An 18894-nucleotide genomic window follows, 5' to 3' on the forward strand; every position below is an offset into this window, starting at 1 on the left:
ACAGAGTAGATCCACAGAGTAGTGTGAGAAAGGGGAAAACCTCACACTTGTGGCACAGTACTGACAACAGTTTAGCCAAGAAGTCAATGCATTTGTTCTTTTAAAAAGAAAATCACTAAATCTAACAGCAAGATCACTAATTTGGCAAAGCCGAGGTGAACGGAGGTGAGCCTGCACTTGGTCAGGAATGCTTCTTTAGAGGGACACTCAAGCTGAAATTACATTTCTAAGAATCTAAAAATTGAATATCTAAATCTCAAAATTCAATCCAATCCAACTAATGAATATCTGTCTAGCTGAATTTTCTGGTCCTGCTCTAGCACTACCATGAATAAGGACTTAAAAATGAGGGAAAGGAGAACTACCTCATTTGTGATGCCGTCATTTTTGGCTTAAAGTCAAATGTCTTCACCTTATTTGACTGTAGTTTTGTAACAATCATGGCATATATGATTTCCAGAGTTACTGAAGGTTTAGGCACACTTTTGTAATAGCACTACAAGGTTTAAATTTGTGGATTTGAGTGAAACATTTCAGCATTTGTACTCATATTCATGTCTTTCTTGTGATGAGTTGTAAAATAAAAAGGTTCCAAAAGGCCAGAAAATGCCACAAAAATAACTCTGCTTAAGCCTTTCATGGGGGGAAAGAGATTTTTCTAAACCTTAAGTATCATTTTAAAGGTTTGTGATGTGTTATGTGTATGCCTCTGTGTATGCCATTTAGGGTGTGTTTTACACAATAGCTACTCATAACTGAGTGTATCCTAAAGGAAGCCAAGTATTGATTCTGTGGGGGTGGAAGGACAGTGGGAAGACTATCTGCAAATAAAAGCTTCTTAGAAATTATCTTGTGCTTTTATTATAACAAGAAGAGCATAATAGACAACTGAGTCAAGATTATAGGAAATCTAAAAGAAGGGTTGATTTTTCAGGATGCTCCTTGGCAGGTCTGTCAGAGTTACCTGCACTTAGTAATGACTGTGGAGCAGCTACATCTGTCTCTGTCCTCCCTGTGGTGACCATATCGCTGTTAAAGAAGGAGCGAATTAGCCTGGTATTAGGTGTAAGATTGATTAGGCTGCTTTTGGTCCCAAGTAGGGGGTGGTTCCTATGTAAAACATGCATTTATAACACAGAGAGAGTCTGGACATAGACAAACACAAAGGGTATTTCCCATGGAGTTTTTAGCAAGCCTGCAGCACATCATAGGAAACGTATGGAAGACTTCTACGTCATGTCCTTTTTTAATGCATGTCTTATTGTGTTGCCTGATTTCATCTCTATTAATACTACATTTACACCACAAGGTCTTTAACACTGCCAGCTAACATAACAGCTAATTTCACAGGGAGTAAAAGTACATATGACCTCCATTTATTGGCTCTAATAAGAGTAGAGAGTGATTTAAAAAATAAATTAAAGTGGAAAAGTAATAGAAGATAATACAGAGAATATTTAAATAATAATAGACAATAGAGTGTATACGCGCTTACTGGTCATTTCATAAGGTATAGCTGCTCAGCTTCTCATTAATACAAAGAAGTCAATCACTTCGCAGCAACTCCGTTGAGACGTGTAGACATGTTAAACATCAGTAGGGGAAGAAAGAAAGAGATACTCTGAACATGTCGTGGTTGTTAGTGTCAGGCAGGGTGGTCGGAGTATGTCAGAAACTGTTAATTTAATTTAATTGGATATTCCCACAGGGCAATCTCTAGAGTTTGCTGAGAATGGTCCAAAAAGAGAGAATAACCAGTGATCAGCAGTTCTATAGATGTAAATACCTTTCTGATGGCAGATGTCAGAGGAGAATGGCAGACTGGGGGAAGGTGATTGGATGGCAACAATAAATCAAATAAACACTTGTTACAACCAAAGTACGCAGAAGAGCATCTCTGAACACACAACATGTCAACAGATGGACTGCAGCAGGAGATGAACACATCAGATATCCTTCGTGTCTGCAAAAAAACTAAAACTGGGGCTACAGTTTGTACAAGCTCCAAAACTGGACAAAAGACGATTGGAGAAATGTTGCCTGGCCTTATGTGTCTCAATTTCTGTGGTAACATTTTAATAGTAGAGCCAGAATTTGGCATGCATAGATAGATAGAGTATTAAGAGTATTTCCAGTACCTCATTGAATCTATGACATGAAGAATTAAGGCAGTTCTGAAGGCAAAAGACAGTCCAGTCCAACACTAGCATGGTGTAACTACAGAGGTGTCCAGTGACAGTACATAGCAGTAAAGGAATACTTTTACATGTTTAAAGCTCCCAAAGTACCAATAATAAAAAACAGAAGAAAAACATAGGGAGCAGAAAATGTAAAAACATTATTTGTGGTTATTTCTCAGTTATTCGCATAAATAGCAGCTGCTGATTTCTAATTGACATCAACTAAAGAAATCATACATGGTCAGACATTAATATTTTCCTTAAAAATATGCTTTATTTTCCCAGTTATTAATTGATAATCATGATTTGTTTAGCCAGTAAGTTAAAGTTCAGGATAATAATAAGTTGGGCCTCTGACAAAAAAAAACAAAAACTAATTTAATCCTTGTATATTGTGCAAATACTGATTTTTCACTTTTTATTTATCAAGCCTTGCTATTCTGTGTTATTATTCCAGTTGTTGCATTTTGATCTTTCTCCATTCTAAGTACACAAAGCTGTATAATCCCAAAAGCAAAATGCATGTAGGGTGATTGATTGTATCACTCTTAGACACATGTGATGGTGATGTAAGCCAGAAATGCACTCACTGTTCAGTATTTGAGTCCATTCACAGAGTCCGGGCTGAGGTAATAATCATTCCAAGGCTGTATGTCCATTTCAGTCTTCCCCGTCCACTTCCTATTTAGACCAGACTCTTCATATTAGAACTGTATTAATGATTGTGCTTCCATTCCTCTTTTTTTTTTTACTGTCAAAACAAAGTGATGCAACATGTTCTTACTCATACAAAGAATGACAGCAAACAGGGGTTTTCAGAAAGTGCACAATAAAAAGGCAAATATATCAGAACCAAACATTAAATAAGCTTAAGTGTAAATATCAAATTAAAACAGAAAATACAAAAACAGATTTATATGAAAGATTTGCATCACAAATTCATAGAGATTCAGCAGAGGTATGTTTAGTCTGCAGCCCAGTTCATTAAATTGTGTAGGATTGTTTTTATTATTATAGTTTCCAAGATGTCCCATTAATAATTGTACTGATCATGTACTGATCACTGTCTTCTTACAGCAACAAACAAACCTTTCAATGCACATGCTTATGTTATTCAGAGAAAATAGGACTAAATGTTGTTTTTTAAAGGAATCTATGCCTTTTTTTCAGAACTTGCTTAGATTTAACTGCTATCAGACGGAGTGCACAGTGGTAAGTGGGTGGTATGGTGGTGCAAAAGGTTGCACTGTTGCCTTAGTTCAAACCTTCTGGCCACCTCAGACCTTCCTCCCACAGTCCAAAGTCATCCATATTACAGTAGGTTAACTGATGATTTTAAACTGGCTGTAGGTGTGAATGGGAAAGTGAATATCTGCCTGTTTCTCTACTTTAGCCCTATAGACCCATCTATCCCATCGAGGGTGTATCCCGCTTCTTACCCATTATCAGCTGGGATGAGCTCCAGCCCCTCCACAACCTTGAATTGGATAAAGGGATGGATGGGCAGTGCTTCAGAATGAAACCATGATTAACAGATTTACTGCTGTATAGATATGGCAGTAAATCTGGATATCATAGAAAATATATCTTTTCAGTCAGAGAATGAATAAAGACAAATTCAGCTTAAAGCACTTAAATATAGACCCAGGAAGAAGAATGTGAAGAGAATGTCCCATTCTCTCACTCTCCCTTTCTGCCTCGCTCCCTTTCTCTCTGTGTAGCTGTAATTGCTGTGCATAACACTCAGTGTCTGAAACATTACAAATTTGCAAAAAAAAAATCTGTATTGCATATAATTAACTGACGTTATTGTTGCAAGAATAACACTGATTACTTAAACAGACTCATCTCAATTTTGAGTAAACATAAGCTGGTAGCATAGCCATTTCTCAAGCTTTTCCGCTTGAATTGGAGCGCAGCTTGACGGCTCAGTAAAAACCTCTGAGCCCTTTGATCATGATGTGCTCATTTCAGCATTGCTTCAATCCAAAAGGGAGTCCCGCTTTAGTTTCAATGTAAGTTAGAGCTGAAATGAATGTTAGAGCATTTTCATGGGGCCTTTCTTAGTCTCTCTCAATCTATCTTTTCCAACTGCTCTAAAAAAAGATTCATACCATTATTAAAAAAGATATGTGAGGGCCAGACAGAAAACAAGAGTAGTTGGTAAGTTTCCAGAGTAAAAATGGGGGGGGGGACTGATAAAGGGAGTCTGCGCAAGGGTCAAGTTTTGATATCTAAAACTTTCAGTTGCAGATTTGTGTTCAGAAATTACGCTTGGGTAAACATGTCCAAAAATCAGACCTTTAATTCCACGTTAATCCTCTTTTCTGCTGCCGTATCCATGGCTGACACGGTTTCCCCGTGGAAACATTTGCTATGGGTTTGAATGTTGACTTTGAAGTCCAATTTTTCTATCAGTTCATAGAATAGTTATCGCATGGTAGCTTTCCCTTTGCTCTTCATGGGATTATAAACCTTTTTTTTGTATTTTTTTATTTTTGTTTTGTTACAGCATGTTACAAGTTTTCAGACAACAGTTTATCTTCCTGTTATGGAGTGTTGACCAGTTCCTCCAGATCTTTTGTGGTATTGATGAAATCTGCATTGCGTTAATCCAGCATTTGTTGATTAAAGATCTGCAGAATTCCATCTCATTCATAAATGTAAAATATACATTTTTGTTCAGACTCTCTTTTAGATTTTGAAATTGGATTATGATACAAAATATTCCCCACATCTCAGAAATCTCAAGTCAGTAGAGTTAACAAAGCTCTTGGAATGACTAATAAAAAGCATCCATAATAATTTGTCTCCTTATCGAGTGACTTCAGTTTAGAGAAATTCTACCCATTTATACTCTCTTTGTAGCATATATTAGTTAGAGGCCTCTGTTAGAGATCTGATCGCTTTTGCGAGTAGATACATTTAAGCAGGGGCTTAGCATCAAAGTATTACTATTCATTTTAAATCAATACAGGTAATCTTACAGCACAAATACCCTCATTAGCCTGTATTTTGGTTCATTTTCCCAAACAATGTAGTGATGATAAATATGATGCCACTTATGAAACATCTTCTAACAGTAAAATAATAACTATAATATATACCGTCTGTCTAAAACACAGTACATGGAATAATAACGAGTGGTGGTGGCTAATCAGGGGTTAAAATATGACTATCTGCCCTCCTCTTTCTCTTGGTCTCACACTGTAATTATACCACTACACAAAACAAAATATATGTTTAACTGCATATGACAAGATCCTTGTTGGATGAAATGTGTAATTTACAGCCTTCCTGTGTCAATTTGACAGTTTTCAGATGCAAACCTGTCCAGCAAATGTAGATATTGGTGCACAATGGTGGTCGATTACGAATATGTTTTGGTCTTGTCAGCAATATCAGAGGTGCAGGTTCTCATAAAATTGAGAAACTCACTGATAGAATAATAGCAATCATTCCCGGGCGATCGTGGCTCAAGAGTTGGGTAATCGGAAGGTTGCTGGTTCGAACCCCGGCTCAGACAGTCTCGGTCGTTGTGTCCTTGGGCAAGACACCTCACCTGGTGATGGCCAGAGGGGCCGATGGCACGATATGGCAGCCTCGCCTCTGTCAGTCTGCCCCAGGGCAGCTGTGGCTACAACTGTAGCTTGCCTTCACCAGTGTGTGAATGTGAGAGTGAATGAATAGTGGTATTGTAAAGCGCTTTGAGGGGTCCTGAAAAGCGCTATATAAATCCAATCCATTATTATTATTATTATTATTACCTGGAATTATCCATAATTGCTGATTGTCTCATCAGCAACACATGCAGTGAATGCAAGGTTAAAGTCAGTGTTAGTCAGTTACTGCAGCTGGGTATTGCATATAGAGATATCTAATTACTTCATGTAGCCAAATGAATTGTAAGGGTCGAGTTGTGAAACCATGATTAGGTTTGTATGCAAAGAAAATGGGACAAAAAAAAGAAAGTGTGCGGTTTCAAGTGAAAGAGTTTTCAAAGAATGCTTCTCTGTAAGTTTAGGGATGCCTCAAAATGATGAATGATTTAATTTCCTCTTTTGTTCTGCCCTTTGAACATTCTGAGGAGAATCCACGAGCAACTGTGATTATTTATGTTAACCCTCAAAATAGACTTCACTGCAGCAATTTTAGGAAAAAAAAACCTTTCCATCTAATTCTTATGATTTGTCTCATTTGGTACATATTTCCGCTGCAGTTTGCCTCAAGATATAGACTAAGAAACAGGGTCGATATACTAAGATGTTGCATCTGTGCTCAGGATAGATTTTCTTTTTTGTTTTTTGGGGGGTTTTTGGGGGGGGGGGGGGTTGGCCTAATTTCTGATTTTGGCCCTCAGTAGCAAAAATATAAACAAAAATGGGTACAATGGGTTCTGTGAATTTCTTCAGCCTCATTTACATTTGTGCATATGCCCCTGTATTTTGTCCATTCTGAGTACTAAAGCACTAGAGCACTCGATGACTCATCAAACCTTCACTGATGCAACAGTAGGAACCTAATCATGCACGCACACAGACACACACTGGACACAGAAAGAGGTCTGGCCCTAGCGATTTCGCTCAACCTCTCTTTAACAATGCAGCATGACTTGGCACATGCTGGGCAGCTGCTCCCCCCTGTGACTGCTGGGATTGGTGTGCTTATTGTGAACTCACTGCTGCACATCACCTCTGATTTGTATGTGCAATGCAGGCATTTTAAAGTGCTTTCCTTTATAGCGAACATAGACACACACAAAGATCTCTGGGGACCGCAACACCTGCCTGCAGTTTCATATCCTGTAAACCCCACGAAACAGACAGACAGGAGTGCTTGTTGTGTTTTGTCACGCTTTAGATCAGGAGCAAAGAAAGAAACCTGCCTTTAAGCCTTTTGGAATGAAGCCTGAGAATATACTCTGTGTGTGCAGAGGTTGAATGTGCAGCTTGTGATTAAATGTTCCTCGAATATAGCACCACATAAGACAGCAACTCTCAAAGTGTTTTTTCTTCCTCTCTTTTTGTTTGTGTTTTTGCATTTTCACCCATATCATATTTTCATACCATCTTTTGTCTACCATCAGATATCCGAGGTTTGCAAACCTTTATGGACCAGGCGTCTCGGCTGGGTCTAGATGTTTCCTTGCAGAGGGTGGACCGGAACGTTAGTCGGGTATTTAGTGACCTCTTCAACACGATGCGCACTGAGGAACTCAACCGGTACCGGGACACTTTACGGAGGGCCGTGTTGCTCATGAGCCCTCGAGGTGCACAGGTGTTCGTCCACCAGGTAGGCTGTGTTATTGACTCTTGTTTTGCTTTGTTTTTCAATAATGGATGCAACAACAAAGTGTTGTAGTCAAACACCAAGAGGAAAAACAAATGCTGCATAGAGATAATGATCCATAAAAAGAAAAGCATTTCCTGACACCCTTAATCTGAAGCAAATGAAAAAAAGTACACTAGTAGTGAGGGAAATAATTAATTGAGCCCCTGCTGAATTTTAAGTTTGTGCACTTAGAAAGGAAAAAAAAAATCTCTAATTTTTATAGGTGTTTTATTTTAATGAAGGTAGACAGAATATCACCCAAAAATCCAAAAAAAAGCACATTAATAAAACTACAAAAATTGATTTGCATGTCATTGAGTGAAATAAATATTTGATCCCATACCCAGCCAGAATTCTGGCTCCCACAGAGTGGACATGACATTATATTGACAATACAGATACTCCTAAAGTATACATCGCATCCATTCCATCCGCTCCACCACCATGGGCATGACCAAAGAGCTCTAATACGGAGAAGATTGTAGACCTGCACAAGGCTGGAATAGGCTACAAGATCATCAGCAAGAAGCTTGGTGAGAAGGTGACGGTTGACAAAGAACACCATCTCCACAGTCAAGCACAGAGGTGCAAGCATTATGCTTTGGCTTGTTTTTCTGCTAAGGCAACATAATTACTTTACCACATTGAGCAGCCAATAGATGAGCCCTTGAACTAAAAAATCATGGACAAGAACCCCTTTTCCCTCAAAATCCATGCATCCTGGATGGGTCTTTCAACATGGCAATGACCCAAAACATACCACCAAGGCAACAAAGTGGATAAACAAGACTGGCTATAGAAGAAGCGCAATGAGGTTATGGAATCTCCAGACCTCAGTCCTACAGAAGATCTGTGGAGGCAGCTGAAACTTTGAGTTGTCAATCAAGAGCCAAGAAATTTAAAGGATTTAGAGAGTTTCTGTAAGAAGTTGTAGGCCAAAATCAACACTTAGATGTGTTGACCAACTACAAGAAACGTCTTACTGTTGTACTTGGCAACACGGATTTCTCCATCAAGTACCCTTGTTGGAAAGTACAACAGTACTTGTCAAGCAAAATATGACTTGGTAGGCCAAATATAGATGATTGTGACTGTTGGTATTCCATTGAAAGATGGTCTCTAGGACTTTAAAAGCCACTCAAGAAAACATAGAATGCTGTAAATAATTACACAATATAACCAGCATTTCTACAATAAAACAATAATAAACAACAATTTGTTCCTTAATGCTGAAAAGATCAACAGTTCAGATAAAATAAGGTGTGTGTATCCACAGAGGATTCTCTCTCAACTCATTCTGGGTCATAGTATCCCAATTTGGAAGCTCTTAGTAATACCACCACTATTTGCTCCTTCTAGATCATATTTGCTTATTAGAGATGGATGCGTAAAACAGAAGGCAATATATCTAACTCAGCAGACATCTTTTCTGCCTTTAATCTCACCTCAGTAAGTCCAAAGTTCATTAGTTAATTAGCTGGCCATTCCTCAAAATAGTTTTAAAAACATAAACTGCTGCATGAAAATAAACAAGTTTTCCTGCGTTCTCTCTGTTAAAGGGTGTCTGAAGTGAAAGGTGTCCTTTAATTATTTGTTGGAAGTTTTGTCAAAGCGTGTTGAAAGATTATGTAATGTATTGCATAAGCATGTTTGAAGAATGGGCTTGTGTGGCACTGGAATTGCTGGACACAGTGAAGAAATATGGCAAAATAAAACTGAGTTGAATGGCTTATTCTGGCCAGCAAAGGCATCGAGGTCTGACACTCAATCTTCTGCTCTTCTGGCAAGGACAGATACACGCTGATAAAGATTTTTCCAGAAGATTTCAAACAGACTTGAAAAGGTTTGACCTCGAAGGGTACAAAAGGAAAAGGGACATTAAAATATGGTTGCAGATAAAGAAATTATGCCAGTTACACAATAGAAAAATCTTTTTGTTTGAGTTTATCTTACCTGTAGCATCCATCTGTCTGGTAAATACAAGATTAAAGAAGGTAATGGTTTATTAAGTCCATTATATTTGCTTAGTGGAAATTTCCTTTAATGATATTTGACGTGAACATAAGACAAGTTATGGTATTACTATAGTCCACAAAACTAATCCATGGAAAGTAATTACTTAGGCATTGCAGAGATTTAATACTAATAGATTGGGCGGTAGTGATAACTATTTTCAGCTGAGCCTTTATTTATTCTTGTTTTCGGAACACTATGGAAGGCGCTATTTTCACTTGGTACGAATGTTTCATATTGTGAAAGATTTAAATGTTAAACTATTAAATGCTACGGTTGAGCTGTGGGAAATGAAAACAGGCCATGCTGATGTAGTGATTGGCTTTACAAAAGCAAAACCTAAAATTAGTCCATATTTGTCTTTTTATTGCCATTGTAGCTCAGTGCATTTTCAGCGTGCTGGATGATAGGAAAGACATGTTATGATACTTGTGTTTGTAATGTAATTGTGTACATATACTTCGTGTGTCGTCAAAGGTTTTACCCTGACAGGACTTTATTTCACCTCTGTTTATCCTCAATCCTCTGCGCTCATTTATTTAATCTTTCTATCTATTGTGAGCAAATACCATAGGAAAAAGCCTTAACCTCCTGTAAGTCAAAACCCTCACTTGCATTCTGATTAGCTTCTTGTCAATGCTCTACAATTAATCTAAAAGTGAAGCACTTACAGACAAATGAATTAGCGCACAGGCCGTGAATACACAGAGGCTTTCAAGTTTCATTAATGACACACTGCTTTGATCTTTTCCTTTGCTGCAGTGAATTCGGTTTTAGTATACAGGTACACAGGCTGGTGCATAAGTCGTTTATTCACAAAAGATTTAATCTAGAGAACTATATCCCTTATCATTCCTTATGCAATTAGCATAAGGCATCTGTCAGGCATCTTGGGGACTAAGAAATAAGCGCAGCTTTGCAATTGGCACACCCTCCAAATGCTCCTGTGAATACATTAATGTAAGTGTTGGAGATATGTACATTTATCAAAGCTTCATTAATACCTTTGTAATGGCTGTCAGTGTGTCCACACCTCACCAAAGATGCTGGGGCAGAAAATTCAAATAGGCAAATATCTCAGTGGAAAATACGATGCCTTGAGGAGTTTAGTACTCATGAGATGACATCAATTTGTAGGCACCAGTGTGATGTAAATGTTAACAAATGTGTTTGATAGCTAACTGAAATTGATGATATTAGTTGTCCCAATGATATGTGAAAGGTGTGACAGAATGTGTTATGGTAGCCTTGAAGGACACACTGAATAACCACTAAGAGATGTAAAACATGCATAAGATTCCCTCCATACACAGAAAAATATTGAGAACCAAGTTGACTGCAAAGAGAAGAAGAAAAAAACAGAGAAAAAATTACTTAAGAGAAGCCACAAAGAACTACAAAGAGATGCAAACTAACTTGAGTGAAATCTATTACAACACAAAGATGCATGGCAACCACAGGGAGACTAAAAAGGGTCTGTAAAAAGACCCAAGTGGACTAGCAAGAGACACAAAAGGACTACAGAAAAAACCTAGGAGGACTACAAAGAAGTGCACAATTTCCCCAAAGATTGGAAAAAGGACAACAAAGAATCCCAGACAAGTACAAGGAGGCGCCAAGAGTCACAATACTGTACAAAGATTCAGAAACAGAACAGATGCAAGTGATGGTAGAGATGCATAAAGGCTGGGGCCCAAACATAACATGACTTCAGTATTAACAACCCTCTTAACCTGACAACTTAAACATGAATATTTACAGCCTTTAAGGTCTTTTGCTTTTCCAGCAGAATGACTGTCCATATTCCAAAAGAATTCCCCCTCTCGATTTACTATAGTACACGAACTGAATCTCTATCTTTCTTTCTTCGTCAGCTTCTCAATAAGGCAGAGAAAGTCTGATGTGCCATTGCAGTTTTAAAAATCCAACTTTTAAATCCGAGGACCGCAGCTACAGGGACATTTATGGAGGGCTGTGGATGACTTTGGTCCTTTAAAGTTGTATAAAAACCATTTGCAACGAATGAGGGAGTGATCTTCGATAAGACTTTACGTTTTAATAAACAAATAAATGCTGTTCTTAAAACTAGCTTTTTTCAACTTGGGGTACTTGGAAGGGTGACGCTCTTTCTCTGCTTAAGTGATATTGAAAAGGTTATTCATGAATTTATTTCATCTCAACTTCACTATGGTAACAGGCTCTGTTCAGGTCTCACTCTGTCAGTGCTTGGCTGAATGAAGCGCAGCTGCTAACCAGCACATGCAAACAAGACTCCTCCATGTTGGCTTTCTTACATTGGCCCCCAGTCAGATTTCAAATTTATTTTAAGAATTTATTTTTTGTTTTGAAGTCTTTGACATTTCTACACCTCTCTGATCTTTTATCACTGCACACTCCCCCTTGAGATCTGTCGAACAAATGCTGCTGGCTGTCACAAGGTCAGATTAAACCACAGAGTTGATTGGGTCTTTTCAGTAGCTGCTTCTAAATTGTAGAGCTAACCACCTCTCCACATCAGGATGTCCCCAACATTTGACACTTTTAAAAGCCACAATTAATTTTATTCTTTTATCCTTCAAACCAGGAGGTCAAGTATATTTTCCTGGCACTGTAAATAGATTTGACCTGACATTTTGCTTTCCATGTCAACTCTTTTAAAGATTTTTATTATGTTATTAAGGTTAAGCCTTATTCAGAACATGATAATTTGCAGTGGCTAAGATTATGATGATAATATTTTTCAACGTAAGGCTGTCACTTTGACACCCTTTCCAAACCTGCTAGCATAGTGCCTTGCCTTTTGCCCCCTTCTTTTTTTCTTTAAATATTCTTATGCTTTAAGTCCCATATTCCCATCAGTCCATCGTCTACAAGGCCAGGTGTGGGTGAATTGAGCACATGAAAAAAGGGCACCTCTGTTCTACTGACAGTTTGTCAAAGGACTATTACCACTGTAGACCCCATATTCCCAACTTTACCTTCAGGTTCTTCCACCTTGTGCGCATTACCGAGACTCACCGAAGTCTCACATTTTGTTTTGATGATTCTCTATCTATCACATTCAATCACAAGTCTGTCTTCTCCTGTCCACTCCCAGGGCACAGTCATTCTGGTATTATAAACAGACTGCATGACATTGACACTGCCTGTGGTATTATGGTGAGATTCTGGGCGCTTCTCCTCTCTCATTTAGACAGTTGCCATCTAGTCTCTTGTTCACATTGGCCATGAGAGGATGTAGCGTCTTCTGTCTGTTTCATTTGTGCCTCTTTTCTGACACCTGACTGCTCTCTGTTCCCTTCATGATAGAAGGATTTCACTGGAGTCACACAAGCCTTTTAGAGAGCCATAAAGTGGAATTTTAAGCTTTCAGCTGTCCCATTTCTTCGTCCTTGGGTTGTATTAGTGAGCATTTGCTAAATCACTTACTTAAAATGATGCACATTTAGGTTAAAAAAAAAATCTTGACACATTTTATGAGTTACCAAAGTCACTCACCAATTAATTGTCAGTGGAGCAGCCCCAGGCTATATTTCTTGAAGACACTCAAATTAGATTTTTGGCTCTAGGCTGTGGCCCTGTGAGATAATCATTCATTTTCACCAATGGTGATTTAAATGCTTTAAGCAACTCAAATACCTTTGCTAAATGCGAATTCTGAAAATGAATAATGTGTCCTAATGGTAAGCTCAATATGTGTAACTATATAGTTTAATCCAAGTAAATGCACTATTGCTCAAATGTTTTGGGTCACCCCGAAAATATAATGTTTTAGTTCATTTGGCTGAAGGACCAATGAGCTATGGATGTCACAGCAAACCGTCCATTATCCCTCTGTCTGTTAACAGTTCACAAGATTCACTGCTCTTCCTACAGTATTGGTCAAGATCACCTAGCAGGTCTAAAATGATGGGTCGAGGTCACATTTGCACTCAGCTTTAACATCCCTCTGGGTTCTTGGCTAGCTTTGAGGTTGCATGCTGTCTGTGCAGATGCTTTCCAAGTACTGATGTTGTCTTAGCAGTTTTATACAATTGTTCCTCTCCTGGATGCAGTCAGCATCTCAGTATTGCACACTCAAAACCTGTAGAACACACCACCCTTTTTCTTCCTTAGGAACAAAAACTTAAATCTGTTTCCTGAAAGTTGATTGTAGCATGCATGTGCAGGAAGACAGAAGCATATCTCTTTCTATCTATAATTGGGAGATAACTGAAGATACTTTGTAATCAAAGTAACAATATAACTGTAACTGTAATGTAAAAACTCAGAAGCACGTAAAAACTCCAAAACACGTACAAAACACAACAGAAGTGCTCCAGGATGCTAGGGCGCAGTGTTGAGCTTTTGTTACCTAGTGGCTACACGGGCCAGCAAGCAAACGACCGGATTTGGTGTGTGGTAGTAACAGGTAAATGAACATTTTTTAAAATTATTTGAATATATATGAGTGCTTGTGTATAAATACACAAACAATACACACATGCTTTCAATTGTGTAATTTAAGTGATCTAGGTAGTTCAGTTTTGAAGTTCAGTTAATGCTAGAAATGTGTTTTGGAGTTTGTACATGCTTTGGAATTTGTACGTGCTTTGTCTCTAGGGGCCACCGTATATATATAAACATATATAACTAAAACCACGTTGTTGTTTTTTTACTTTAGTAATTCCTTTTGTGCATAATTTTATATTGTTGTTAATAATAAATTAATTAAAGCAACAAAACAACCTGAAGAGTCGGTTGGGAGCTGAAAGAGCTGGCTCTTTTTAGTGAGTCGAGCCGAAAGAACCGGTTCTCTATAAAGAGACGGAAATCCCATCACTAGTGTAAAAATAACTCAGTAACATTAGCAAGTGGTGGAGGCCAGCAGGTGGTTGAGGGAAAGGGGAGGCACCTCAGGAGGAGAGACCCGAGGCGACATCTGTTATCCACCAGCTTGATAGCTAGCCGAGAGCTCGAGGGTCACTGAAGCCGCCGAGAACGGCACAATTCCCGGCACATCATTTTCAGATCACCGCGGACTTTCGCTACTCAGGTTTAACGTAATATATGAGTCACTTAGATAACCTAAAAATGTTATTGTTGGTCTTTTTTCAGTGTTTTATTTGTTCGTTTGTAAATCGGTTTGGCTGAGATTAAAGTCATTAGATTAGATTAGATTAGATTAGATAAAATAAAACTTTATTAATCCCCTGGGTGGGTTCCTCCTTGGTTTTCACACAGCTGAATAAACGTCAAACAGAAAACTAATTAAACAGAAGTGTGAGATGGTCGAGAATTTACGCTATTTTAGATAGCAAGGAGCAGACGGCCGAGTTTATTAAAATCCACCGAGACAGCGGCAACACTAAACAGAAGGCTAGACCGTCCAATTTCACAGCCGTTTAGTTCCGGCCTACCCGAACTTCTGAGGACCAGGCCCACGTAGACTGCGAAGGCCGGGTCCTCAGGAGGATGCAGCCCATGAATTTGGACATGACATCCCCCCCCCCCCCCGATTAGCTGATTAGCTTTTCTCTCGTTTGTTTATCGCCCACTTTACGGCAGAAAGAGGAAACCAGCGGAGGTCACGTTAAACAACAGGAGCACGTTTAAGCTTGATCAGCTATTTTTTTTATATTAATTTCTAGTATCAGCTGATGTTTGCTGGAGCCCCAGCTGTAAAACCTGCTGGTCATGATGTCGGTTTGGATATGTGGTGAGAGGGAAACATGAAGATGAAACCAGGAGATGTCCTTACTGAATCATCAGAGCTGAATAGGTGAAAGAGAAACAGGTTTACCTTTTAGGTGACATGAATAAGTTGAAGGGAAGTTATGGACTGTTTCTGAGAGACAAATAATACCAGGATCCATTTTTTTATGTAGCTGACAGCTGGTAACTGTGCATGGACAGATCTAGCAAAGTTTTGCCAGGGGGGCCAGGGAGAGGGGGGCACAAAGAAATACTGTACTTTCGTATTCTCATTTAAAATATCTAGCTTTTAACAAACAATTGTCTGAATCTCACAACAAACAATAGGATAGATTGATACATATATGCCAACAAGACAGTAAACATCCCTGTCACAACAGCGTTTGTTTTCATTCAAAGGCTTTATGCTTTTTCCTATAATGGCGGGCCGGTCTCTAGTCAAAATGCCTGAGCCGATTTTTTGTCCCAGTCCAGCCCTGTATGCAGCTCATCTGCAGTCTGGAGTTGCCTACATCTTCCTACTCGGAAGGCTGAATTTCCGAGTTCTGAGCACAATCGAAAGCACCAGGACTGCAGTTTTCGCGTTGGATGTAAAAAGCGCACGTGACGCTGTGACGTAGGTTAGAATCATCATCAGCATAATTTGCAGACGATAATGGTTGTAGCCGCTGCGATGCTTTCGACCAAAACAGGCGCAGCTTGATGACATCATCAACATGCGCTATTGCGATAGAATGGTATAGTCAAAATCTCTATCGTTGGCCAAATTTATATCGTTTCTATCGTATATTGTTTATATCGCCCACCTCTAGTATCCAGTTAGGGAAGCAACACATTAACAAGAGAATTCTGAGTAAAACCAAAGTTACTTTCCCTAGTAACTAGTTACTTTGAAAGTAATGAGTAACTTGAAGTAACTGAGTTACTTTTGATAGAAGTAACTAGTAATGTAACTAAATCACTAATATAAAGTAACTTGCCCAACACTGGTAATGCATTACTGTGAAATGCATTACCAGTGTTGGGTGTAATGCATTTCACAGTAATGCATTACACCCAACACTACCCATGTTGTTGGAGGATTGGGTGACTGTGCTAGCCACACCACACCATTATAGGCAGAATATCAGCTGACTGTTTTTTTTTCTAAATAGTTTTTGCATAGCTTGAAGCTGTACATTATAAGTCAATGTTCTGTTGTAGGAGGACACAGGACCGCGACATTCACAGGGTACGGCATGGGGCTAAAAAATGGAGTGATGCTTTCCCCAGTTCAGTGTCCTCTTTATCCTATAGAAACATGTCACACATCACTCCCTCGCCCAGCCATGCTTGCAAGATGACATCAAGCACTCAAGACATTGTTTCAGATATTTCACATCTCATAAATGTTCTTCTTTTTGACACAAACATCTTAAAATTGTGTATAATATTTACCCATCTCTCTTTCTCTGCTCAATATTTTGCTTTTATTGGCCAGTGTCAGATATAGCCTTTTCTTTGCAACCTTAGAAGGCCAAGTTGAGACTGGAGTTTGACGGTTACCAATTGAAAAATACTGCCAGTTGAGGACCTCTGGGTCTGTTTTCTTAAACTCCATTCTTTGATGTTTTTGTCCTCATGCTCAGTTATATACCAAGGCCTCTCACTTTTACTTTTGGTTGGAGCCCGTGTGTGTGTTTTTATGAAGAGAGTAGTATACTGTTGTATAAAATTTAGCCTTCATTTCTTGGGACAAGAATGCTCTGTTGAGTGTCAGAGGGGGGAAAAAAAGTTATTTCTTTCTTTTTCTCCCTTTATTTTACTATAATCGAAGCTACAAAGGCTGGTTCTCCACACACTCATCTAGTCAAACATCTTTGAGCTGTACTTACATAAGTTGAAAAAAGGTTTTTCTCGTGATCAATTAGCCTTTTAATATAAACTGTCATTATCTACCGTATGCCACCGACACACTAGAATTATGGTTGCTGAAAATGGAGATCAATATGCCGAGATTCAAATGATCATTAATTTCTCTGCAATTTAATTGTATTGTATTAAGTTCTGAGCAGTAATGCATTTAGTATAACAAAATCAGAGTCAGAATTTTGGTTTAAGGCCCTTACAGAAGCATGCACAGTATAAGCCTTTCTAGTGCAATATAAATGAATTATTTGCTTAGTCTCCATAGCATTTTTTGTCAGTGTTCTTGTCGGATGGAGGCTTCCTGAAGGTGTTGATAAGACGGAAAACAGAATGGGTTGTGTCAGCTGGCATGCCAGCTCTGCAGCGCACTTGATGGATGAGGACAGGGGCTTGGTGAGGTCTGCCTCATGTGCAGCGGCTACACCAAGCTATGAGAGTGACAAGCGCTGTTGCCAGGTAATGTGAGAGGGAGAAAAAGGTGCTCCATAGAGGTAGTAGGAGGGTTAAAAGGGGGGACTCACAGAAAGAGAAAGAAAGAGCAAATACAAGAGGGAAAAAAAGAGATGGATGTAGAGTGAAAAGGTTAACAGTGAGAAAGAGTTTTGGGCGCTAAAGGGGGGGGGCGGCCTCTATCAACATAATAAAGCACCTCTGCATGAAATGGTAATGGGTGAAATCTAATGGAAGAAATGGAAGTGGAGAAAGACAAAAGCGATGAGCACTAAGATAATGTATATCGTATCTGACCAACTGTACCTACTGGCAATGATCTCATGGTTAAATAGGTCCAGTGTAGTCAGAGAGAACAAAATAATGGACTTTGGCAGTTGGAAACGTTTTTGTCAAGCTTGTAAATGTGGATGCTGTATACATGGATGCTTTCCATCAAAAACGTGGAAACAAGGTTTCCGAGCTTGTCACGCACAACAGACTGTTGAAATGATTTTAGCTCAAAGTAAGTAAGCGAAAGCTATTTTTAACTTTAAATTGTGAATAACTGTAACACCATTTGATGATGTTTGCTTTTGCGGTATGCTTTGGGTCATTATCCATTTCTACTGTGAAGCGTTCTGTGATCAGTTTTGTATCGTTTTGTTGAATCTGAGCACAGAGTTTAGCTCTGTACACTTCAGAACTCATCCTGTTACATTGTACATTTCAAGACGACCTCAAGGCCGTTCTTGACTCGGTTAGATGTTGTGAAAGACTGTTTCTTAACCAGAGAAAGATTTCTATCATCTCCACTTCAAATGTCTTCTGTAGTATTCCAGTTCTTCTGAGCTGGATTTTGCATTTCTTCTTTTTTTGTACCTGAATGTTATTTTGCCACGCATAAAATTTTTGTTATCTGTCTAAAATGTTTTTTAAGGTTTTTCTCTGTATTAGGGGCCTGACCATAAAACTGTTTGATAGTCAGTCATCTAATTACTTCTGAGCCCCTAAAAAGGGGAGACGATAAAGAAAAATGTCTCAAACACCCTGAATAAGTCTTGAATTTTATTCATCTTGTTCTTATTTTGATGCAAAATCTCTCTATGGTGGTGTACAGAAATAAAATGACTAAACTTATGTCATTTTCTAAATACTTATGGACTCAGCTGTAGCTTCAATCTGTCACAGTTCTTTTTTCAATTTACTGGATTTTCACCTTGAAGAAAATCTGTTTTTAAAGCAACCATGTCATTAACTGTCAGAGAGGCTCTGTGTGAACTGCCATATAGTTCTAGGCATGCAGTACTGTGACCTTCACCTGCTAGACTGGTGACTG

General features: G+C 38.7%; 1 protein-coding gene across 4 annotated transcripts in view; it reads left to right on the plus strand.

Moving 5' to 3' along the window:
• The window catches only part of grid1a (glutamate receptor, ionotropic, delta 1a), a 289059-nt gene that overhangs the window by 198898 nt on the left and 71267 nt on the right, over positions 1–18894 (plus strand). For all 4 annotated transcript variants that reach the window (XM_076891554.1, XM_004551461.3, XM_023153530.3 and 1 more), the window contains exon 4: positions 7267–7472. In XM_076891554.1, the coding sequence (XP_076747669.1) occupies positions 7267–7472 (206 nt within the window). The remainder of the gene's footprint in view (positions 1–7266; positions 7473–18894) is intronic.

This window comes from Maylandia zebra, linkage group LG13 (genome assembly GCF_041146795.1).
Source record: "Maylandia zebra isolate NMK-2024a linkage group LG13, Mzebra_GT3a, whole genome shotgun sequence".
In the NCBI taxonomy this organism is placed as follows: Eukaryota; Metazoa; Chordata; class Actinopteri; order Cichliformes; family Cichlidae; genus Maylandia; species Maylandia zebra.